The sequence below is a fragment of the Natator depressus genome, chromosome 1 (genome assembly GCF_965152275.1).
Source record: "Natator depressus isolate rNatDep1 chromosome 1, rNatDep2.hap1, whole genome shotgun sequence".
Classification (NCBI taxonomy): Eukaryota; Metazoa; Chordata; order Testudines; family Cheloniidae; genus Natator; species Natator depressus.
In genome coordinates, this window is record NC_134234.1 from 115391767 (window position 1) to 115416277 (window position 24511).

The following is a 24511-nucleotide window of genomic DNA, read 5'->3' on the forward strand; positions in this document are numbered from 1 at the left end:
TAGTTATACTGTAAACTCTATTTTGTCTTAGGTTTATACACCATCTAGTACAATGGGGCCCAAATTCTGACTGGGATCTCTGGCTACAACTTCGCTGAAAATAATAAATATTAAATATAATAATAAAAGAAAGACATATATCACAGCTGGGTCCAATGCCACTTGCTTCTACTGAAGACTTTAGGGTTGTCACATTATAGGAGGGTTTTTTCACTTTATATTAGAGTGAGCTATCAATGAGAAAAGATGATGAGCTCCTAAATTTGTGGTCAGGTGGTAGCAGATACGGGATGGTCCTTTACAATCACCTCACCATTTCTTAATCTGCTGACTTCTCCCAGCGGCCTTTCTGCTATTGATAACCACACTAAATAACCTTTGGAAAAAAAATTTTAGACTGTTTTTCCCTAGCCCCCGGGTATTTTTCACTGGCATGTGATATCGCATATATTTCCAGAATTGTTTGTTTGGCGAATTAGAGTTAGAAGATTTCCAGGTAACCACTGGTAAAATTTTAAGAGCTTTCTTCACTATTGGAGGTAAAGACTCTGGCTCTTGGAATGACTTGTACTTAATTAAAATCAGTTTTATCATGTTATCTTCTAAAGCACAGTTCACCGCTGCCTGCAGTTCAAAGATGCTGGGTCCATTGACATAGCCAGGACTCAAGATAATTATAGCTCGTCTGCTTTGTTGAATAGCTGTTACGATATCATCGGTGTAAGCTGAAAAAGAAGTAATGATTAGTACTAGCTTACACTCTGGGCTTTTCAGCCACAGGCACCGAAAGCATTTAAAAAAATTAAATATAATCGTGTTAACAACCATGTAAATGCAGCCACCATTGGAGTAAAATGCAACAACTGCACATAAAAGCACATAGCAATGTCCCTTACATCATGAGAAGAAGAGAACACAACTGAAACCAAAGGAGCGTTTAGAAAGCCATTACCCAATTAATTTTGCAATGACACCTGGGCTAACATCTTCATTCTTCTGATAAATGCAGTCAAAGATCTGGTTGAGTGCCACTTCTGGATGCTCTCCAGACTGCTCTGCAGGGATCCCAGTGCTGAATCCCACATACTCGTAGCTTGCTAGGGCTGGGCAGAATGTAGGTACTGTCTCTGGCTTTGGGCCTCTAAGGCACGCTGTCTGGTGCAAATCTCATGTCAGTCACCCCCCTCTTGACAGTGGGGACCCTGCAGTCCAATGGCCTAGGCCCTAAAACTAGTGCCATCTCCCACAGGCCTCCCCAGCTGTTCTTGCACTTTCCCCAGGATCCCACTGAAGGTGTGAGCCTTCTGGTTTATGCTTTTCCTCTTTAAGGGTATGCATGGAAGACAATGGACACACACACACACACACACACAGTCTTAGCACAGCATTCTAAACACAGTTTTCTCCTTACATTGCATGAAAGATAAATGGATGTAAACATAGTTTTCCTGCCTCAATTTCCACACCACTCTGGAGAGTTCTTTGGGCATACACCAGAGCCCTCTAAGGAGTCCAGGATGTTTCCTCTCCTCCCTGACCTCAGGCACATGGCTTCTCATCCAGAACATGGAGGCCTAGTCTCACTTCTCCCTCTAAAATAGTTGCTGAGAGACCCTCTCTTTTATAATCTCCAGTCTTTATCAGGTGATTTCCTGATCAGCCTCATCAGGTGATGAAAATCCCCTACCAGGTGACCTATTACTTTCATTATCAGCCCACCTGCACAGACTGGTTCTCTTGGGCAGGATTCAGCCTATTGTCTAAAGTGGTGCCATGTCAATTGGAGAGCACTTAAGTTAATGACCCTTTGTTCTTAGCCCTGTGCTGCTAAATGTTGGTGTTCCAGTCCAACATGGAGGTAAAAGAACAACCGAGAAGGCAAAGAAACCCCTCATTCAAAATTAAATCTGCAGTCTGTCAGATATACAAAAAGAGCTCCTGACTCCCAACAGAACTTATAAGTTGTGCCTAGACAGGTTCCACAAATTGCCACAGGTGCCATAGGCTCTTTAGTGACTACAAGGGGTGATAAATTTTTTTTTTGACAGAAAGTGTAGTTTTATACAAGAAAAATTTCAATTTTGCTGAAATTTTTCAATTATCCATCAGCAAAATCGAAACAAAATATTTTGTGTCAAACCAAATCAAAACATTTTTGCTTCGTTGAACCAAATCGAAATGTTTTGTTTTGGGTCAGTTCAAAATTAATCTGTGTCGACCTGAGCTGCCAGAGTGACTCATGGAAGTTAAAGTTCAGGTGACTTCTGCCCCTCTTCTCCCCTCTGGCCTCAGCTTTCTAGCAGACTACATCTCCCATAATGCAAGATGGTCTCCCCTTTGGTTGAACCAATGTGGTGTATCATGGCAGTTATGTGACCATGGTGCATCATGCCAGTCCAACCAAAAAGTCTGGCCTTAGAGGAGAAAAGACTGGAGAGAAGGGTTGTCTCCTGATGTTTTCCACATATCAGGTGGGACCTTACCTCCTCCTGGAAGAATGTCCCTTTCAAGAAGGCACAGTTTGTATCCGTATTTGTTTTCCAACACCTCCGGAAGGACCTCCAGGGCAAACTGTTCCTCATTAAGAAAAGTGGAATCACTTTCAAAGGAGTCTTGTTTTGCATAGGACACAAATGCATCAAATTCTTTGCAATCTAAAAGAAAAGAACATTAAAATTGTGCAGCTCATTGAATGCAACTAAGGTATTTCTGAAGTACCCATCACATTTAATTTAATGTAATGGTAAATTCTCATTATGGTCAGTATATAAATATTTTATTTAACTGAATACATGTGATTAATAGCAAACAATTGTCAAGTCATGTAATGGAGTCAGTCAGTAATTCAAGATCAGTCCAGCTTCTCCATTGCCTTGCAACTCTTGTAGACGTTCACAGCCAAAGTGAGTATAAAATGCTACCATTCTGTAAACCACTACACAAGATGGAAAGCAATGGAAAATCAGGTCCATTGCTTCATTTCAGAAAGCATGCAGAAAACAAGTAACATCCTTTGCTGCATGACCAGTTGACGATCTGGCCATTTCCCATTAAATTACATATACAGTAACTCCTCACTTAAAGTCGTCCCGGTTAATGTTGTTTCGTTGTTTCATTGCTGATCAATCAGGGAACATGCTCGTTTGAAGTTGCACAATGCTCCCTTATAACGTTGTTTGGCAGCCGCCTGCTTTGTCCACTGCTTGCAGGAAGAGCAGCCCGTTGCAGCTAGCGGATGGGGGCTTGGAACCAGGGTGGACCAGCAGCCCCCCTATCAGCTCCCCGCTCCCCTAAGTTCCCTGTGCAGCAGCCACCCAGAAGGCTACCAATTGCTGGCAGTTCAGCTGTCCCTCCCCCCACTGCCACGTGCTTCTCCTGCCCTCTGCCTTGGAGCTGCTCCCCAGAGCCTCCTGCTTGCTGTGTAGGGGGTGGGGGAAGAAGAGGCGGCTAATATCAGGGTGTCCGCTTCCCCCCTGCTCCTGCCCCCTGCTTACCCCATCCATAGAGCAGGGGGGAGACACAACAGGTCTCTGCTGTCTCAACTTCCTGATCTACTTAAAAAGGCAATGTACTTAGAGTTGTGTCAGCATACTTAAAGGGGCAATGCCTCTCTCTCTCTCACACACACAGGGTGTGTGTCTCTGTCTGCCATGTTGTCTCCCCTCCCTCCATTCGTGCTGCCTTGTAGAGTGGGAGGCTACATTAACAACAACGTGTTAACCCTTGAGGGCTCAGCCGCATGCTAGTTCATCATTTAGCAGTAAGGCATTCCCTGGGAAATATCCCACCCTCTGACTTCACCACCTCAACCAAGCTTCACAATCATCATTGCTGTGTACAGTATTAAATTGTTTGTTTAAAACTTATATTGTGTGTGTGTGTGTGTGTGTGTGTGTGTGTGTGTGTGTGTGTATATATATATATATATATATATATATATATATAAAAATATAGTTTTTTGTCTGGTGAAAAAAATTTCCCTGGAACCTAACCCCCACCATTTACATTAATTCTTATGGGGAAATTGGATTAGCTTAACATCGTTTCACTTAAAGTCACATTTTTCAGGAACATAACTACAACGTTAAGTGAGGAGTTATTGATTTAGAGACTGAGTCAAACTTTTTGCTTTGTGTGCAGTAGTCAACATTTATGTCTCATTTATATCATATCAAAGGATGCAGCTACTCAAGAAAAACATAGCATTTCCAATGCACAAGCTGTTTCCAAAATGCACTGCATTTTATTGCAAGTAAAACCACATCTCTCTTACACACCATATTGTCATAAAAGCGCATGCATTATTCAATACAATACTAGAAAAATTCATGTGTTATAAATAGAGATGGGGGCAAGATGCAAATTTCAGGTCAGGATCCAAACACCACCTCAAACTTCGGAGCCGTCCACTTCTTGAGTTCTGGTTCTGTCCCATTAAAGAAATAGATCCAAGCTGTGGATTTCAAATCCAGATCCAAATTTTCCCAGATTTTGAGAAATTTGGCTATAATGCATACAGAGATATATTTTTGTTTTTTAAATAAAAATGTAACAAGTATTTCCATTTTAAAAACAAACTTTTGCGGGGGGTTAAAAGTTGAACAGGTTAATGACAAAATATGGACAAAGGAGTAATGGATGTTGGGGACAACTGGGGACATCTGTGAACAGGCTGTATTGCCTAGTACTCAGAGCAAAAGTACTGGATAGGGGCTCAGTTCTGCAAGATGCTGGCTGCACTGAAGTCTATGGAACTACTCACATGCTTAAACTTAAACGTGCACTTAAGTGCTTTACTGAATTAAGGCATCTTGCAGTACCCAGCCCTATAAGAACAGTTATCAATACTAATCTGTGATTATGTGATCAATATCAGTTCCTTATGTGATCTTGAACAGGTCATTTGTCCTAAGCGAGGCACAGTCAGCGTCACTAGAAAATTATATGTGCATGTTTGTGTAACTACATCTAAGTTTAGCATGTTCAAAAACTTAAGTCCCAGAAAGTGTGCATGCAAAAGAATGTAAGCATGCAAATTTCAACTCGCAGATTTGGAGGTTGAGTTGCGGTCCCTTTGAAAATCTTAAATACTAATAATGATAAAGAATCCTTTGCACTAGACGTTTGCAATTCCTCATTTCACCAGTTGAGGTCACTGTCACCATATTATAAAACAACCACTCCTTATAATTATTATTGGTGGTGGTGGTATTGTTATGGTAGCAACTGAGTTCAGAGCCACACTGTGTTAGACATGCTACAAACAGTCTCTGGGCCAAAGAGCTTACAGTCTAAATGGACAAGACAGACAAAGAGTTGGTGCTGCTTTACCTCTCCAGGAATGATCTGGCTTAACACCTCTTTATCTCAGGGATCAGCTGGAGAAACCATCGGGGACTTTCCAGAGCCCTCATGAAAATCTTGCCACCAAACTGAAGTGGGGGTTGCGTGATTTCCCAGATCACCCTGGGCAGACGTGACTTATCACTGGGCTCACCTATACACTTTCTGAAGAGCAATTTATGAATTTCTTTTAAAATATACCAGCTTGCATCAAGGGCCAGGTGTGTTTCAGAAAAGTCTTACAGGTAGAAACCACCAGACGACTCCACCCCCTGCACCTCACATTAGCTTTGTAAGCACTTTGGGGCAGGGACTGCCATTTCCCATACATTTGTAGAGAGCTTAGCACCTGGGAACCCCAACCTGGTAGAGGTCTGTGGGTGTTATTGCAATATTCATGATTAGAAGTTGATCACTATGATCAACATGAATTTCTTTAGGAAGAAAATATAAATATTTCCAGTAAGTGCCCTTATAAGTTGATTTGCCAAGTGATGTTGTCTCCCTCCTTGGTTATGTTTATGAGAAATTGTGTTGATTAAATAGGAAAATAAATGATTATATGTCTCCATTTCCTCACCCATTTCTCTGCAAGCACATGCACCTCTAGTCTACAGATGTTATCGCAGGTTGAGGGAGAAACTGTTGTTAACCTGTGGGAACCTCTTGTTAAAATATTGGGAACACCTCACTCCTCTGTCTACAGGGTTTTGCCTAACCTCTATCTCCTATTCTGAATTTCCCTGGCTAATTTACTGCTGTTGTAAATGGCTCATTATAAGACTTCAGTCAGTAAATATGTACTGCCCCATGTGTTCCGGCTTCTCTAAGATCCTGAATCAAAGACCACTGAAATCAGTGGAAAGTCAACTATTGGCTTCAGAAGCCTTTGAATTAGCCCTAACGTGATTGAAGACATTAAAGTAAATGGTTAACAGATACTGCAAATGACAATAGAAAAACTGAAGTAAAATAACAGTTTATCATGGTTCTATTTTTCTTACCTCCTACAGTTTCGTCCTTGGCCAAATAATTTCTATACATCAGCGCTATTTCGATCCAGTGCTGGTAAACAAAAGCACTGCCCACCAGGAGTCCAACTAGAGCTGCAATCGCACTATATAATATGTATATGAAAAGTGCTGTTAAAACAAAATTATTGCTGTTAAAATTCAGTGTTTCCATAATAATACTGACATGTACAAGAAATGCTAATAGCAGGGATGGGGACTAAACTGACTGACAAGATTCACTCCTGCCTGCCTCCCAAATTTTAAGGAAGTGTGGAACTGGATCCAAGTCCAATTCTGAACACTGGGACTCAGGCCTAGCATGGAAATTCAAGAGAATACATAGTGTCTTGTTGACAGCGTGAAAAGCAGATCTGTGCTGGAACGCAGAGCAATTCTAGCAGTTTTCAAACAAAACCTTTTCCGGTCAGTTTCAAGGAACCCCTCTAACCTATTGAAAAGTAGAGGGCAATGATGACCACAAGCATATTAGTGACAGTGCTCAAAACATATCTCATTATCAGGAATTGCTAGACCTCTTCTGGATTTACCTCTTTCCTTCCTTTTTAGCTTGAGCACTCCTGTCGAGTTCCCCACAGAATTCTGAGCAAAGCAGATGAAGTTGCTGTTCAGGTCCCTTTCAGTAACTTCCCTGAGTGTGGCAACATGAACAAATGATTTGCCTCCAAATTCTTCTGCACGAATCCTAAACAGAAAAGCACTCCTATCATCCATCTACTATTCATTCACACAAGACACAAAAGCCCATGATTGTACAAATAAAGAGATGGTAACATTCTTGTCATTCACCTGTGATGTCTGTGAAGGAGTAGGAGTATTTTGTAATATTTTTAGGAGTCCTGTTTTTGCTTTATTTTCCCCTATATGCTCCATTGTTACCCAGTGGGTGAAAAAGGACTGTTTCCTCTCAGGGCAGGCTAAGAGATGTGGGTCTGGGTATGGGTTAGCAATCGATCCAGCAGGGGTTGATTTATCATGTCTAGTATAGACATGATAATCGACCACCAATCACTCTAGCGTCAACTCCAGGACTCCACCTCAACGAGACGCGCAAGGGGAATCGACGCATCGATACACCGCAGTGAAGACACCGTGGTACGTAGATCTAAGTACATCAACTTCAGCTACATTATTCACGGAGCTGAAGTTGCGTAACTTAGATCGATTCCCAGCGGTGCAGGGGCCAAGACAGACCTTCTCTAGAATTGCTGCTCCCAGATGCTGGGATGATGCCAGACACTGCAACTGAGAGCAGGGAGCCTGTCTTTCTTGTGCTCTCAATGATTCTCCTTGCTGATGCTCAAGCAGCGAGCAGAAGGAAGCCTTCTGACTTGAATGCTGAGGGGACAAAAGCCAGACTGAAAGAGTAGATTTGGACAAGGAGCCTGGGTCAGCCCGGGAATGGGGAGGGCCAAGATTGTGACTGGGATTTGGGGAGGTGGGCACTACGATTGGAAACCAAGAAGTGCAGAATGTGACTCAGACTCATGGGAGGAGGCTGGGACAGGTAACACAAGAAGACTGAGACTAGGAGCTGGAGAGGAAGCTGGAACTGGGAGCAACCCAATGAAGGACACCCAATGAGGGACATGTGAGGGGCAGTAGGGAGCCAGTTGGCAGATAAGGGGGGAGGGGGACACTGAGATTGGATGAGGGGGGAGGGGGACACTGGGACTAGCTGCACAAGGAGACTGGAACTGGGCACCAATGGGGGTGGGAAGGGGATTGTGCAGGGGAAAGAAAGGTCTAATGAGAAGACAGGGTGCAAGGGTAAAACTGAAACTGGCTGGGCAAAGAGACTGGGACAAGAAACCAGGGAGGGGGCAGGGAGGGAGGCAGAGACTGAGATTGCATGAGGAGCCCCTGGGACTGGTTGCCAGGAGGCGGGGAGGAGAGAGAGAGATTGAACAAGGAGCTGGGAGAGGAGGGGAAATAGGACTAGCAAAGCAAGGAGATTGGGATTGAAAGTGTCTGTGGGAGGAAGAGACTGGCATCTGGGGGGAGAATGAGAATCTGATGGGGAACCCAGAGAGGGAAAATAGGACTGGCTGGGCAAGGCTACTGGGACTAGGACAAAGAGACAGGGCCAGATCAAAGACAGGACCAGGACAAACTGGCTGGGATAGAGTGGACAGGATTCAGCTTGGGGGAGAACAAGCAGAAGAGTCTTTAACTACTCTCCTCTGGACCCTGGAATGGAACCCAAGGTTTCTGAGTTTCACCACTCCTCTGCTCTTAGCAAATATCTGTGAAATCCACTGGCAAAGTGTGGGTCTCATGTCCCGCTTGTGCTGGTCCACACAGACAATGACAACCTACTACTGCTTTCAGGTATGCCATGAGCTCAAGTGGCGGAGGTGTGTGCAGTGCATCTAAAAGTTCCAACCATGCTGATGTCCCATGTAGGCGTCAATATGATGCCATATGGTGAGATTTCTGTTTTTTCACTTTGTTTTTTTTAAACCTAGGAAATCACACATGCACGCATCCATGTGCACACAGACACAGACACAAATGTTAAAAGAACATTAAGGTTGAAAAGCCAAGCATTCAAAAGTTAATACCCAAATTAAGGTCTCCCATGCAATCTTAATTCAGTCCCCCTGTGAATATGAATTACGATACAGTCTTTAATGGCATGATCCCACACTATTTTTCCACATGATCCCTGTCTCATTCAGTGCACAGGATTCATCTGCTCTGTGGATTAACCAGGGTTGTATAGTAAAGGAGACCCTTGTCTGTAGGAACCCTGCTTCATTGGTTGCAGAAGTCAAAGGTATGTAGAAAGAAGAGAAAGGAGGGTCTGATGATCAAGATAGTTGAATGCTGCCATGAGGAATTGGATTTGTCTCTGCATCTGCCACAGAGTTCCTGTGTCATGCAGAGCAACTCTCTTAAACCAAACTTTTCATAGGTGGTCACTAATTGTGTGTGTGTGTCTCTCTCTCTCTCTCTCTCTCTCGTTTTCTGGGTGCCTGACTTGAGACCCTAGGGCCTGATTTGCACTGGGAGCTGCAACTGAAGTCAATGGGAGCTGTGCCTACATATAAAGCTTTATGTAAAGCTATATATTATTTGAACATATACAGTGCTATATAATGCTAAGTACTCTGAAAAAATCAAGCCGTAGGTGTCTCAAATTGAGCAGCCAAAATTAGTGGACACATTTGAGCTTAACTTCTCTGTGCCTCAATTCCCATTTGTAAAATGGGGATAATACTAGGGGCTGTGAAGATAAATACATTGCTTGTGACACCAGAAAGATGGGAGCTATAGAAAAGCCCAGGAAGAGATTGACCATTTTTTCTTTAGAGCAGGGTTTGCTCTCAGTATGAAGAGAAACAAATTATTGAACAGCTTCTCATTAATTGAGCACCATCTATTCTGTGCAAGCAAGGCTGGGTTCTGTGGACAAAATACTATGTGAGTATTTAATTAAAGACTGTATTTCTGTATATTAATGCATATGCAAAAAGGGGGCGGAATTCGAGTTGCATGAGCATCCTGACCCTGGTACTTGCTAAATTTTCAGTGCTTCACTGTACAATCATCATGTTCTTTTAACATACTTTTTTGTATGTAATTACATATACACATGTGTCTATTCATACATATAGAGTAGAGTGTTGACATGTATAATAAATATATTAGAAAGAATATGTGTGTGTCACACATATTAGTATGTAATGTGTGTGTCTAAAAATCCTCAGTGGACTTTTCTTACATTTTCTGATATTTTGTTAGTGATCTTCCAGTGTCTCCAGGTAAGAAGACAGTACATTAAAGTAGATATTGAAGACTCTACATTTGCTTGCACTGTAACCAAGCTGGGATTTTCTGTTTAGGTGGTTTTTCCCCTTACCGTGTTGAGTTCTGCAAAAGTGGCTCACTTTTACTCTCTTTGTTGTCTCTGTACCAAGTTATCCTAGGCAAAAAATCCCTTTCAAAGCCAAATGATACTTTGCATTCCATTTTAAGAGGTTTTCTTGTGAAAAGGAAACATAGAAACACCGTTTACAAAAGTCACTGAAAAGTCTTTCTCCTAATTAATATGGGAAAGTGGTTGCTGGGTTGAGATGCGTTTTTTTCCCCTTTGATACCAACAAAGGCATACACTGTCAATATACTGTCTCAGTTTTTGACCTGATCCATACAAAACATTGGACCTAAGATCCATACATGTCTTAAAACTGGTTTCTATCATCCAGTGAAATGTCAATACTCCATTAAATTGTAATGCCCTTCCCAGCCAGAAAAAGAACCGCAAAAAGCTCCCGCTTACCAACTTCTACTTCAAGGGTCTTTACGCCACTGGGATACAAGATGTTTGGGGTGTGAACAGTGTTTCGTGCTGCAATACAAAATAAAAAATAAAATAAAATAAAATAAAATAACTGATAAGACTCTATTATGTGTAGTGAAAAGGTGCTATACTGTCTTAGGCTATGGTAAACCCAAGATAGAATCAGCTCTGATAAGGTTATTGATTATTCTAGGTTACAGACAGTCTATTATATGTTATTACTTAACATTTAACATTCCATCCAAAGCCCACTGAAGTCAATGGCAATCTCTCTATTGATTTTAATGGACTTGGGATGAGGACTTTAATGATGTTTAGCCCGATGGCCTTTCTGAACATTCCTAACATATAGTCATTTTGTAAGTGGGGCTTCAGGCTATCAGGCCAAGGGTTCACTGCATTGTGGAGGGAGAAGGAGACCCAGTAAAGATTTCTGAAGAAACAGCCAGAGAAGCAGGAATAGAACCAGGAGAGGACAGCATTGTCACTGTGAGAGAGGACAAGATTTTCAGAATGTGAGCACAAATTAAAACAGTACAGAAGAGGAAAGAGACACTAATTTACTACAGAAAATAAGTTGTTACTACAGATATTTTATTATTCTGAGCTCATATGTTACTTACCAATGATTTTTACTCTAACTACTCTTCTCATTGTCCACTGGATGCTGTTGTCAAATAAAATGTAATCACATACATAAATACCAGCATCTTGCTTATAGATACGAAGCAAGTGGATTTTATCATCCTTAAGTTTTCGACTTGGTCTAGTCTCCTGAAGCGTTATTCGAATTCCATTCTAACAAAAACAAAGGAAAATGAAGCAATTAGATGGGTTTTTTTCTTTGCTACTAATTAAATTCTCTTTTAAAATCTTAGAGTGAGATGGTCATGAGAGCTGAATGCAGACCTAACTCTGTTCCCATTGAAGTCAATAGCGGAGTCTGTTATACTATGAGTCTCATAAGCTTTGGTGTTGGGGGTAGGGGGGTTGGGGGTGTTTTGTTTGTTTGCTTTCGCAAGCCCTAGCTTCTGAAGGCAGCTGAGTACATGAGAATCTTAGCTTTCATATTTTAAAAAAAAAGCAAAATTCTAACACTCATGATTGCGGAGAAAACTCTGCAAATATGAATGAAGTGGGACCTGAAGACTTAGAAACCAGAAGCCAACTAAAAGGAAAACTGTTCTTTTCTTTTCTTTTCATATGTTATGATTTTTAAATAAATCTCATGATTTCTTGAGGTCTGACTCGTGAATTTTGAATGCTTGGAGTTGGCAATACTGCTATTGCTTTCACTATGAGCACCGAGCAACACTGAATGCTTTTGAAAATTCCAGCCATTCTTAAATGTCTTAAATATACACATATCCTCTAGAGTGGTTAAAGGTTTTTGTCATAAATAGAAAGGGAAGGGTAACCACCTTTCTGTATACAGTGCTATGAAATCCCTCCTGGCCAGAGGCAAAACCCTTTCACCTGTAAAGGGTTAAGAAGCTAAGATAACCTCGCTGGCACCTGACCCAAAATGACCAATGAGGGGACAAGATACTTTCAAGTCTGGAGGCAGCGGTCGGGTGGGCAAAGGGTTCTGCCTGTCTGTGTGATGCTTTTGCCGGGAACAGATCAGGAATGCAGCCTTACAACTCCTGTAAAGTTAGTAAGTAATCTAGCTAGAACATGTATTAGATTTTCTTTTGTTTAATGGCTGGTAAAAATAAGCTGTGTCTTTTTGTAACTTAAGGTTTTGCCTAGAGGGATTCTCTATGTTTTGAATCTGATTACCCTGTAAGGTATTTACCATCCTGATTTTACAGAGGTGATTCTTTTACCTTTTCTTTAATTAAAATTCTTCTTTTAAGAACCTGATTGATTTTTCATTGTTCTTAAGATCCAAGGGTTTGGGTCTGTGTTCACCTATACCAATTGGTAAGGATTCTTATCAAGCCTTCCCCAGGAAAGGGGGTGTCAGGCTTGGGGGGATATTTTGGGGGAAGATGTCTCCACGTGGGCTCTTTCCCTGGTCTTTATTTAAAACGCTTGGTGGTGGCAGCATAGTGTTCAAGGACAGGGCAAAGTTTGTACCTTGGGGAAGTTTTAACCTAAGCTGGTACGTATAAGTTTAGGGGGTCTTTCATGCAGGTCCCCACATCTGTACCCTAGAGTTCAGAGCGGGGAAGGAACCTTGACAGTTCTCAATAAAGGCCAATCCAATGCCCATTAGAGTAAATAGAAAGACTCTCATTGACTTCAATGGGTTTTTGATCAGGCCTTAAATGAACAGAGCAAGGAAATTCAAAGTTCATGCCAAAAGAAACCAGAAAAGAAAATTTGCCATAGAAGATGTACCAGAAATGATTGTTGTGCAGGCTCTAAGTGAAGCCTCCACACATAAGGGGCTGATGCTGTTCATCAAATGGGCAGAGATTTCTGATCATTTCTAATGCAATTCATAGTTCTCTGAATTGGGCAATTCTGATATAATGAATCATTGTAACAATTTGGGGATGAATTTATTCTTCATAAAAGTGAGGGACTAACACTGCAGAATGAGAGCCCGACATCACTCAGGCAGGCATTCATTGCACTAGCTTTTACCACACTGCTCTGCCAATCCTGACCTACCCTGTCCTGCTATTCCAGCCCTGCACCCATAGCAATCCTGCCAGTGTACCACGCTAATGACCTGCAGAACTAGTACCTTTTACTATCCCAGGCCTTTGTGTCTCTGCCAACAAAACATTGAGTAATCCACCTTTGTACAGTACAATAACATTCTCAAAAAGATAAAGAAAACATAACACCACCTCATTGACCTTTCTGCCCCTTGATCCTGAATTTCACCCATATTTATCCTAAATCCTGCTTTTAAGAGTCCACTCCACCAGCAAGAATGCCCACCAAACAAACACCTAGGCAGACAGCAGAACAAAAGCATAAATTCTGACGCACTGCTTCATTGCATAGGGAGCCTCAAGTTCCCTTTTGCCAAACATGACATGACAGAAGCAACAGAAGATGGAAAACAGAAAGATGCAGAAGCCCAAAGAGCATCTGGAAAATATCCTACAAATAAGGCTACATTTTAGTCAGGGGTATTTTTAGTAAAAATCATGGACGGATCATGGGTTGTACATCTTTTACAGGAAATTCAAAAGTCACTTTGGCTACAGAAATGGTTCTAGTCTTGGTTGAACATATACTTAGTGCTGTAACACTAGATGGTATAAATGCGTAGTTAGGTACAATATATCAAGAGTTATTCCTGCAAAGCAGGTAAGTCTATTTAGGAAATTGATTAGACTTCATACTTGGTATTATCTGAATGCAAAGTAATTTCCATGTCTTGCCCTTTTTTAACCTTATACAGAACTGATCAATTTTTTTAGACTGTGTAAAAAGAACATCCCTTCCTTGTCTGCCAAATTTTAGCTTGGAGCCAATTTTATGGCCATTATAAGTAAAACTTGTCAGAAATTTTTCAGCAAATCACTTTTCAATAAAATGCCATTTTCATCTCAATAGAAACTTTTTGAAAAACACCAATTTTGATTACATTTCATTTAGAAACTAAATGAAGCATTTTTACATTTTAAAAATGGAACATTTTGATGTTTCATTTTGAAATAACTTTTGAAAATGAAATCTTTATATATTTTAATTTAGAAAAATGTTTTTAAAAGTTTTAAAGGCTTGAAATCAGAACAAAATGCTTCAATTTTATTGAAACAAGATGTTTTGATCTAGCAGAAATTTTCATTTTAATTTATTTTGTTTCATGAGAAGTTTAGAATTCTTTGGTTTTGTTCCATTTTGGAACAATTTTTTTTTCCAAATCATGAAGTTTCCCACAAAACAGAAAATCCATTTCCATCTCAGCTCTAATTAGAAGCATCTAAAATATTCCCCCTCTGGGAGTTGTGCACAATTTGCATTTGCTTCAGTAGAAATTGTGGTAAATGTGTAAGAGTGCAGAATTTAGCCTAAAATTGTAACAACACTGATTTTATTTCACACAGAATTGGAAAAGAGTGACTGTTACCTGGTACCATGTCACTGGTGACCTTTGTAAATGACTGTAGCAGTGTATCCCAGGACAAGAAATTGAATGTCCCTTTTCAATGAGAAGAGACAGCTCATTTCTGTCATTATCCGAACAATTTGCATTGTTCTTTGCTTGAACCTTTATGATGTTTGAGAGACATGGGATTTCTTCCCTGTGCAGCAAAGAAAAGAAACCAAGGTCAAGTGAAAACAATCAAACATCAAAGAAAGAGTTTAGTGGCATGGAGGTTTTTAAGAACAGGTTAGACAAACTTCTGTCAGGTAAAGTCTAGGTCAGGGGTAGGCAACCTATGGCACGCGGGCCAAAGGCGGCAGGCGAGCTGATTTTTGGCAGCACTCACACTGCCTGGGTCCTGGCCTCTGGTCCGGGGGGCTCTGCATTTTAATTTAATTTCAAATGAAGCTTCTTAAACATTTTAAAAACCTTATTTACTTTACATTCAACAATAGTTTAGTTCTATATTATTGACGTATAGAAAGAGACCTTCTGAAAACATTAAAATGTATCACTGGCACGCAAAACCTTAAATTAGAGTGAATAAATGAAGACTCGGCACCCCACTTCTGAAAGGTTGCCGACCCCTGGTCTAGGTATACTTAATCATGTCTTAATGCAGGGGGATGGACTAGATAACTTCTTGACTTTCCAGCCCTTTATTTGCATGAATCTATGATTTTCAGCTATCAGTGAAAGTGTACATCAAGGAAGGCCTTTTGACACACTGACATACCTTATCATACAGATATATACTCCAGCAGCATTAATCCCTATCGGTCTAAACCAAAGTGCATTCCCTTCCTGAGTGGGGTTAGTGCTTTCATTACTGATAATCTTCAGTGGCTCTCCATCTTTTTGTTGCCAGAACCACAGCACTTTACTTTTATAGAGAAATGAGTTGTTGTACATGTGGGTACGCTGTTGGGATGGCAAAACACATTCCAAGATAAACTCCTCGTCAGTAATTGCATGATAAATCCTTCCAGGTCCTTTATGAAGACACCCTGAAAGGCAGTCAACAAACATATCAGTGCAATCTGACATGAATATAGCATAGATTTCATTATATTGAGAGAGAGAGAAAGAGAGAGAGAGAGAGGAATATGGCCAAGATTTTTTACGTGATTGGTGATTTGGGGTATTTTTAAGGGGGTGCCTTAAAGGGCCTGTAAGCAAGTGACTTGTCGGCCGATGCGCCTTCTATTCCCCCCACCCCCTGCTGATTAAGTGTGGTGTAGCAGGCTCTCCTCCTTTAGCACCTCCTGCTGACAGCCATGCCAGCCCTGCAGTGGTTTGCTTTTTCTTGCAACTCAGCCCAGTGGCCAGTCACACATAGGTCCACCCCTTCTGGAGTAAACCCAGTAGTCCAAAACCGATAGTCCTTCAACTTCACGTTGGACCCCCCCTCTCTCCCGCCCCCAGAGCAACTCTGAACCCACCAGTCCTTGCACCTGGAATCAGAGAGTTTCAGTAGTCCTTACCTTACCCATCCCAGGGGCATTTCTGCTCCATCTTCCTCAGTGGACTGGTAGGGGAACCCAGCTCCTCCCTTTCCAGGGACCCTTAAACAAGCAGTCAAGGCCTGACTACATAGACCTCTTGCTGTCTCCCTGCACCACTTCTTACCTTACCCTGTCTTGGGCCTTTGCCTCATCCTCTTCCCAGGCTCCCAGTATATCAAGGTTACACATGTCTACCTTACTTTGAGTCCCATGTGGGAGTGGAGAGGGAAGATTTTGCTTCTTCAGTTTCTCCAGCAGAATCAGTCTCTGTGTCTTCCCCCTGGCAATTGCTTTCCCCCTCTCTCTAGAGAATGACTTTTTAACTGTTTAATGTCCTTAAGATCTTTTGGCTTCTAGTCTTTGAAAAACAAGTCTTATAATTTTGGATGGAGCCTGGAAGTAGCATCATCCCAGCTAATAGCTCAGCCATTGTCTCTGAAAAAAAAACAACCCAACAACAACCCTATAGCAGTGAGTCTTTGATCTTCGTCTGTTGACTTGGGCTCATGGAGCTTGGACTACATGGCTGAAAATAGCAGTGTAGATGTCCCCACTCGGGCAGGAACCTGAGCTCTGAGAACCACCCAGACACAAAGAAGAGCTCTGTGTATCTCAAAAGCTTGTACCTTCTGCCAAGGTAAAGAGATGACCTCACCCACCTTGTCTCTCTAATATCCAGGGACCAACACAGCTACAACTACACTAGTCACTTTTGAAAATTTAGCCCAATAACATTTAATAACTGAGTATAAATTAACAACGAGTGTCTGGGATTTATAGGTCTGATTCAGCTCCCACTGAAACAAACAGACTTTCCATTGACTTTAATAGCAGTTGGATTGGGCTCTGAGGACCAAAAACTTTCAGTTTGTGTAAATTGGCATAGCTCCATTAACGACAATGCTGATTACACTAGCTGAGGATCTGGCCACATGTCTTTAAACACAAACTGATATGTTGCAGTGGTTTTGATTTTGCCTATGTACAGTAATAAATACAAAGTATTCCAAAGTCCCAGGTCTTCAACGGGGTGGTGCTATCCTCTGCCATAGGCACATTACCATGGTTAAACTACAGACTTATCTCCAAGCATCCTTATTTTTATGGGTGTAATACAAAAGTTAATTTACATTAACTAAATTTCACTCCACATAGGAGGCATCCAGGAGATGTGGGTGGAGTGTTAGCTTAAAGAAAAAGAGTTTCATCCAAACTCTACCACTGAGTTAACTATATGATCTTGGGCAAGTTGTTTGTCTCTGTATATCTCAGTTTTCTCATTTGCAAAATGGATATAATAATATTCACCTATGTCACAGCAATGCTAATAAAACAATTATTTGAAACATCTTCATATCCTATTGTGAGAGGTGCTGAATACATGCAAAGTATTATCATTATGTAATCTGTACACTTGTTTGATACCTTGCCATTGTCTTTAGACTGCATGTGTCAATGGCAACCTTTTATATCCAACTGCTCTCAACAATCCACATCCATACATTTTCCTTTGTCTCTTTGTTCTACCATATCAGAGACACACATTATCTCCACACAATTTACTGTTTATTTTATATTCTCTTCCAGCTAATTCTGGTATGGTATCACTCTGGATAATGGGCTATTGCAGTTACAGCTGGTTGGAGAACAGAAATTTCTAGCCAGAAGGGAAATTTTCAAGTTTTTGGAAAAAATTAGTCCTGATTCCTGACAAAAAGTGAAAACCTTGAAATTTTTCACAGGACAAAAATTCCAAGCTTTTGTCAATTTCATTTTCTCCCTGCCGGCAGAAAGTGAAATTGACAAGAGCCTTCCAGGCAGGCATTTTCCCATGGAAAATTTTGGTTTTATGCAAAGGGCATTTTCCGTCAGGATGATTTTCTGACAGAAAAGTCCCCAAAAGCTCGAATTGTAGTGCTCTATTTTTTTTATGAAGCAATGTTTTAGTTTGGATGAAGATGTCAAAGGAATCACAGCAGGCACCTTGCAGCTTTCCCAAGTGAAATTAATTAGAGCTCTGTGAAATTCCACTAATACATAGCACCATGAGGCCCAATAAAATATAGGGCAGGGCAAAACAAAGCAATGAAAGGAGTTTTGATTAAGGAAGAGGGGAAATCTATGGAGAGAAAGCCATCTATTCCTGATGTATTATTCAGTGGCGTTACAGCAGCAATTAATTTGTTCCATTATGCTCTCAAAATTCCAGTTTTTATTTTTCCATTATATTGAAAATGTCCATCTACTTTCACTGCTAACTCTGGGACTATGGATTTTGTATTTTCTACAGTCCCAAGCACATCATCAGTGCTTAACAAAAAAAATGCATAAAAATTATAATTCATAAGAAGTCTTAAGAAGTCTTACACAGTCTTACACAGAATCAATGAAAACTCATAAAATGATGATAGAATGTATATTGATTATTACCAGCCAATAAAAATATTATTGAAACATTTCCAGTAAGACATGAAACAATCTCTTACCTGTCAGATTAAACTCTCTAACCTCTGCTCCTTTGATAAACAATAGTAGGATCCAGCAAAAAGTAAACATTTTTTCCTTTCTAACTTTGATTCACTCTGGAAAAATGTGTTCTTTGCTGGCCTGTGAAGTACTATGAAATAAATGATCAGAGATGTTCTCGGTCAGCATCATCTTCTTTGCTGTAAAAGAGGAAAATAGCCATTTGTTTTGAATGATAATCTACACTACACTGGAGTGGGAAGTGCTAAGCTATTTCACACGATTAATTTTTTTAATTGCTTGAAAGCCCTAATAAAAATGGTAAACAGCATTTCCCCCCAAGTGATCATGTCTTTTTGAAAATTGGTATGTGCCATGTTTTGGTCATGCAGAGCATTTTGTGCAGATCCATGGTGGACCATACATACATACTGCAAACTTCAATTAAAACAAGTTGTATAGGGAGAGATAGATGTAGAGCCAGATTTTCAAAAGCATTTGTGCATGCAGTTAGCCTGATAGTGCGCCCAAAGGGTGAATTAAACACTTATGGGTCAGCTCTTCAACTGGTGTAAATCATTGTCGCTCCATTGAAGTCAATTGAGTTATGTCAGTTTACAGCAACCTAGGCTGTGATCCTGGGGTTACAACTGCTTTCTTCACGGCTACATGAGAGCAGCTCCCTATATGCATAAGCCACACTCTGTTTTCATTCAGTCCCACCTCTGACCCAGTCTTTCCTAAGAGGATTTAGACCACAGTCTTGCTAGAATTGCACCAATGTTTTGAATGCTAGAATTGCACCCTCTCACTGATATGTCCCAGGTGACTGTTTTGCTTCCATCTAATCAAATGATTTAGATGACTGATAAAGTGACCTTTCGGTTTGTAAATTAATGTAGGCTCCTTCCTAGGCTAACTCTGGTCTAGCACAGCCTTCCAGGCAGTATGAGTTATCTGCACCAACAAAGAAGCACAGATTCACAGCAGGAACAGAATTTCCAATAGCCATTGCAGCTATAATATAAAAAAACCCAGCCACGTTCTCAAAGCAAGTTGGCAATATGCCCAATAACCCCACCATAGTTGCAGCTATAATTCTACCCGGCAAGACAGTTGTTCAGTGTGACATCCAGCATAATAATTAATAACATTTTTTGCATGTATACAGTGTCTACCTCTGCAGTGTCTAGGCATCATACAAGGCTTGAATTGAGCTATTTAGCTTCTCAGTAAAACTGATCAAACACCGTGCGTTAGCTACTCTTGAACGGTGTGAACTTTGGCTATATACACTTTTTCTGACATCCTTCATCAGCCCACGAAGTGACACTGCACTTGCAAAGCTGTGTATCAGGTTGTGACTCATGCTGAAGAAAAATCCCTGGGTGAGTTTTTTGATCTGTGGGCACATTATGCAAATCAGGTCCCACTCACACAAGCAGAGGGCTGTACTTCACCCAGTTTATTTTACATCAGTGGCATTAATGAACACACTCCCATTTTGCAGCCTTTGGGGCAACTATGCTACACAGAGAGGTGAGCTGCAGCCACATGCCAGAAACTAAACAGGGCCTGCTGTTTGTCTTTATTCCTGACAAATATGGTTCTCATTTCCCTCCTCTGTTTTGATACTAAATTGGCTCCTGCTCATCTTGCCCATTTCTCATGGCTTTTAAAATCATCATGAAGCTGCCATTCTGGGGGTCTTGGGCTAGGCTGAATCAGGAGGCAGGGCTTCCTCTGCTTTATGCTGTATTCATTCAGAAGACAGCCATCCCAGTAACAGAAAGTTCAGCAGAAGAGCATTTGGACAGTGGTTAGGTCAGAACTTCATGTGACAACATCCCATAGTGTATTTATCATTTCTAAGTCAATGGTACTTTTTCTGTATTTTGGGTAAAATCATAACCAGGACACTCTTTTGATGTGTATCCTAACTGTCACACACATGCACCCACACCAAATTTCCAGTAACCAAATGAGACTCATTCCTTCCACCAGGTTCCTCCTCCTAACAGGCAACATCCAGCCCCCTTCTTATGAGGAGGAAAGTCTCTCCCGCTGACCTGCTGAGGAGGCAGCCAGGGAGAAATCATACACTCTCTAACACTTTTGTCCAAAGCCATATTTAGCATTTTGGGGGTGGGCCTGGGAGACAGCTAAGCAAAGCCTCCACACTACAAAGAAAACAGATGCATTTTCACCACAATCACACCACTTGACAGGAGGCTGGTTTGAGGAGCTTGGGGAAGGGTCAGCAAGATGATTCTTTGAGATACACAGTATTAATCAGTTAACTTTGGGATGAGTGTCAGGAAGAGATTGTGAAGTCTCCTGCTGCTGAAGTACAGCCCAGCCATTTGTTCCTTTCACCGCTACCTATTAGTTTGCATTGATTTCTTATTCAAGGCTATCTTCACAAGGGAAAGGGCTAGAGACTTACCTTTATTAAAAATAAAAATAAAAGCTGAGATTCTTCACTTTGTCAGCTCCCCCAGATCACAGGAGCCCATCACCAAAGGCTTCATGAGGCCCAAAGGCTAATTCTGCTTCTGCCACATCTGGCTAGATATAGCTTTCCAAGGATAATGAGCTACATGACAAGACCGAGAAGCATAAGCATCTAAATTAATGAAGAAACTCAGACAATTCATGATTAAAACAACTTAATACATTATCTTGTCTATTGCCCTGGCAATACAGGTTGCTTGCAAGTGAAACCTCCTATGGAAGAATAATCCCATCACTTAGATGAGAATTTGGAGAGAAGCATGAAGCAATGCTGAAGTTTTGGCATTCATGGAGATAACCTGGTGGAATGTACTTAGAGTTGGTTGAAAAAATATGTATTTTTAAATTATTCATTTAAAAAGAAGAAAATTTTCATGGAATATACTTACATTTTTCAACCAGCTCTAAATGTATTAATTTCATCTCCTTTATAACATTGCCTCTGGAGAGCCCCCTTCAGAGACTGCATGCCCTGCCAAACAATGATGGATTACATTTGAAAGCAGTTAGCCATTGGGCTGCATTCCCCTCTGGTCTAGTATTCTAGAATCCAGAGTACACAAGGCCTGTCCTCCCACCCCCTGAAACTGTGCCTCTGTTCCTCTCTTTCCACCAGCCTGAGTGAAAAGAGAATCCAATCCTCTCTCTACTGGGGATTTGTGTTAGGATGGTTTGAAAATAGTAACCAGGGAATACAGGGGATTGACTCTTGGTTCTCACGAGGCATGTGGAGGTTCTTACTTGCACTTTGATTCATACCTTTACAAAATGTTACATTTTTAATGCTAGAGCACAGCTCAGAAAGAATGGTCCATTTAGGCAGTATTTAAGTCACTTCTCAATTCTTACTCCTGAGGATTATCATTGCTACCTAGTCTCTCAAAACCACAGTCTTCAGGACAATGGAGGAGAAAAAGAGGATACTTACCAAAGTCACCCTCGTTCTCTGAATGCATTGCCTGTGTGGATCCATGAAGATCCATCTACTCAGGTGGCTTAAAAGAGGTGCCAGAGATAGAGAGGAACTGAGGGGCAATTAGGAAGGTGGGGCTTTTTTAGTCTAGGTTTTAGGGTGCTGGAACAGAAGGGCTTGTCTGCACTCCCCTAATGGCTAACTATTTTGAAGAGGGTTCTGTCCCTGTGTGGCAGTGCACATGGTCTCATAGTGGGGATCTGTGTGCAGGGGACAAAGTAAAGAACCTCTTTTTATCAATCCATCCTTTGTATGCAGAGCTAGTGTTCTCTGGATATGTATGGAATATTCACTTTAAAGGGACAAATTTCCCTACTACAGTTCACGGGGAAGAAAACTAACTTCCTTACCCACCAGCCAGGATATTGATTCAATTTGTGGAGAACCTTTCAGATACAAAATAATTATTGCAATATTATCTTAATTTCCTGTGGTAAAGGAATGAAGGCAAAAAGTGAACGAACCGTATTACCCTACCAGTATTTCTGATCCTCGAGGTTTCTTGCAGACTAATAGCAAGCCTATGTACACTACATATTGTTTATTTATATGGCATCTTTGATCCAAAGAAATCACAATCTAGTTCATGAGAGATTCAGTGTCAGGATAGCCCTTGAAGATCTAGTGCAGAACAGCATGCTAACAACTGAGAGTTTATTGTCCTGAGTCTGATCTCGCTCATTTACAGCAGTTTCACATCCGTGCAGTGCCACTGACTTCAGCCGAGTCACTCCTGATGCACATCAATGTAATGGAGAGCAGACTCAGATGTGAAGAGCAAGAAGGTGATTGAAGGTAGCAATATAGAGATGAGAAAAGCCAGATATGTCCGGAAAAGAAGCAAAAACTAGACAACTTCCTAAAATACGCATACTGCCATGGTTGCGTAAGCACTGAAAGATAATATTACAATATATATATATATATATATATATATATATATATATATATAATTAAAATAAAACCAACCAGCCAATAAAATAGACAAAAAGCAGGGGGGAACACAGTGTTTGGAAATAGCAGTTAAAAATATGACTTGAAATAAGAAATATCTAAAAATCTTACCTGCACATCCTACCATGCATGATAAGAGTTGTGGTTAGTTCTAGCTGTGAAGTTGTTTCCTTTACAGGAATTTCCTTTACCTCAAAGTCATCATCCCTTCCTTTCTCAATGTAGTTGTAAAATGTTCAAACTCAATTTCCGGCTAGTTTTCTCGTAAGAACAGAAAAACTATGTAACCTTCTGATGAAAGACAAGAGCCTGTCATTTCTTTAAAATCTGTTGCTAGCCACACGAAAAGCTTGTGGGCTATTTTGTTTCATTTCACAGCAGGAAGAACAAAGAAAGTTTTTTGGGGGGTGAGGTTTGCCAAAATGCTGATAATGTTTTATAAAATTTACTTTATAAAATTATCTGTTTATAAAATACCAAATCTCTTCAATATACAAAAGATCAGCATGCTTGTATAATAAAGCATAACTGTCAGCAAAATAAGTACATTTTTTTAACCAGTGATCTCTTCAAACTGCTGGATCCCATTGTGACACTGGCAAATCAAGTGCCAGCTCATACCAAGGCCCCTGTGCTTCAATGAACATTGACAAATGAATAGCTGGAACCAGCTTGGCTCACTTGTGTGTTAGTGTTGTTAAAATAGGTAGTAAGTTTATGAGAAAGCATTTAGTGTTTAGACTTTATGAAATGCTTGTGAGTTACTACACGCATTAATCTCATTTATAATATCTGTATCCCATGTTATAAGGGATACAGAATATTAAACCAATATTTAAGTGTTTGTTTTGTAATTTTAAAAGTGTTTGCTATTAAACTGGACATACATTCCACCCAGGCAGGAGAGAAGCATTACTAAGTGTGAAATACTAATTTACCACACGAGGTGTCACCTCCTGCCCTACAAAAAAAGCCCATAGACATTGGATGAGCTATTTGGCACGTTAGTGGTCAAGCCACTCTGTTGATTGCTTCCCCCACATCCATGAAGAAGGGACATGCACAAACACTCTTCCCATCCCACTTTGAGCTCTGGGGGAAGAAAATAAAAATCCCTGACCAGAAGGAACTGTATCACTGTGCTGCTTGGAATTTGGAGCGGGCAACATTTCTAACTTTAAGCAAGGAATCCCCAAGCTGCTTGGCTTGGGTTAGCCCTAAAGGACATACAGAGCTTGCATATCATAGCAGCTTCTATTACTTTTGAAACCTAAGACTAACTCATCTGTGTGTGCATGTTTAGCTGCTTTAGCCTTGTAAATAACTCTATTTCTTTTTCCTAGTTAATAAATCTTTAGTTAA

The 24511-nt window shown here is 40.8% G+C and overlaps 1 protein-coding gene across 1 annotated transcript; it reads right to left on the reverse strand.

Moving 5' to 3' along the window:
* Positions 1 to 257: 257 nt before the first annotated feature.
* IL18RAP (interleukin 18 receptor accessory protein) lies at positions 258 to 23276 on the reverse strand. Its single transcript, XM_074945136.1, is given in 13 exon segments — positions 258 to 389; positions 391 to 725; positions 2484 to 2654; positions 6348 to 6485; positions 6905 to 7059; positions 10240 to 10362; positions 10656 to 10728; positions 11304 to 11478; positions 14720 to 14894; positions 15474 to 15744; positions 18729 to 18803; positions 18806 to 18859; positions 23261 to 23276. Coding segments are annotated over 13 exon segments (1893 nt in total).
* Between the last annotated feature and the right edge of the window lie 1235 nt (positions 23277 to 24511).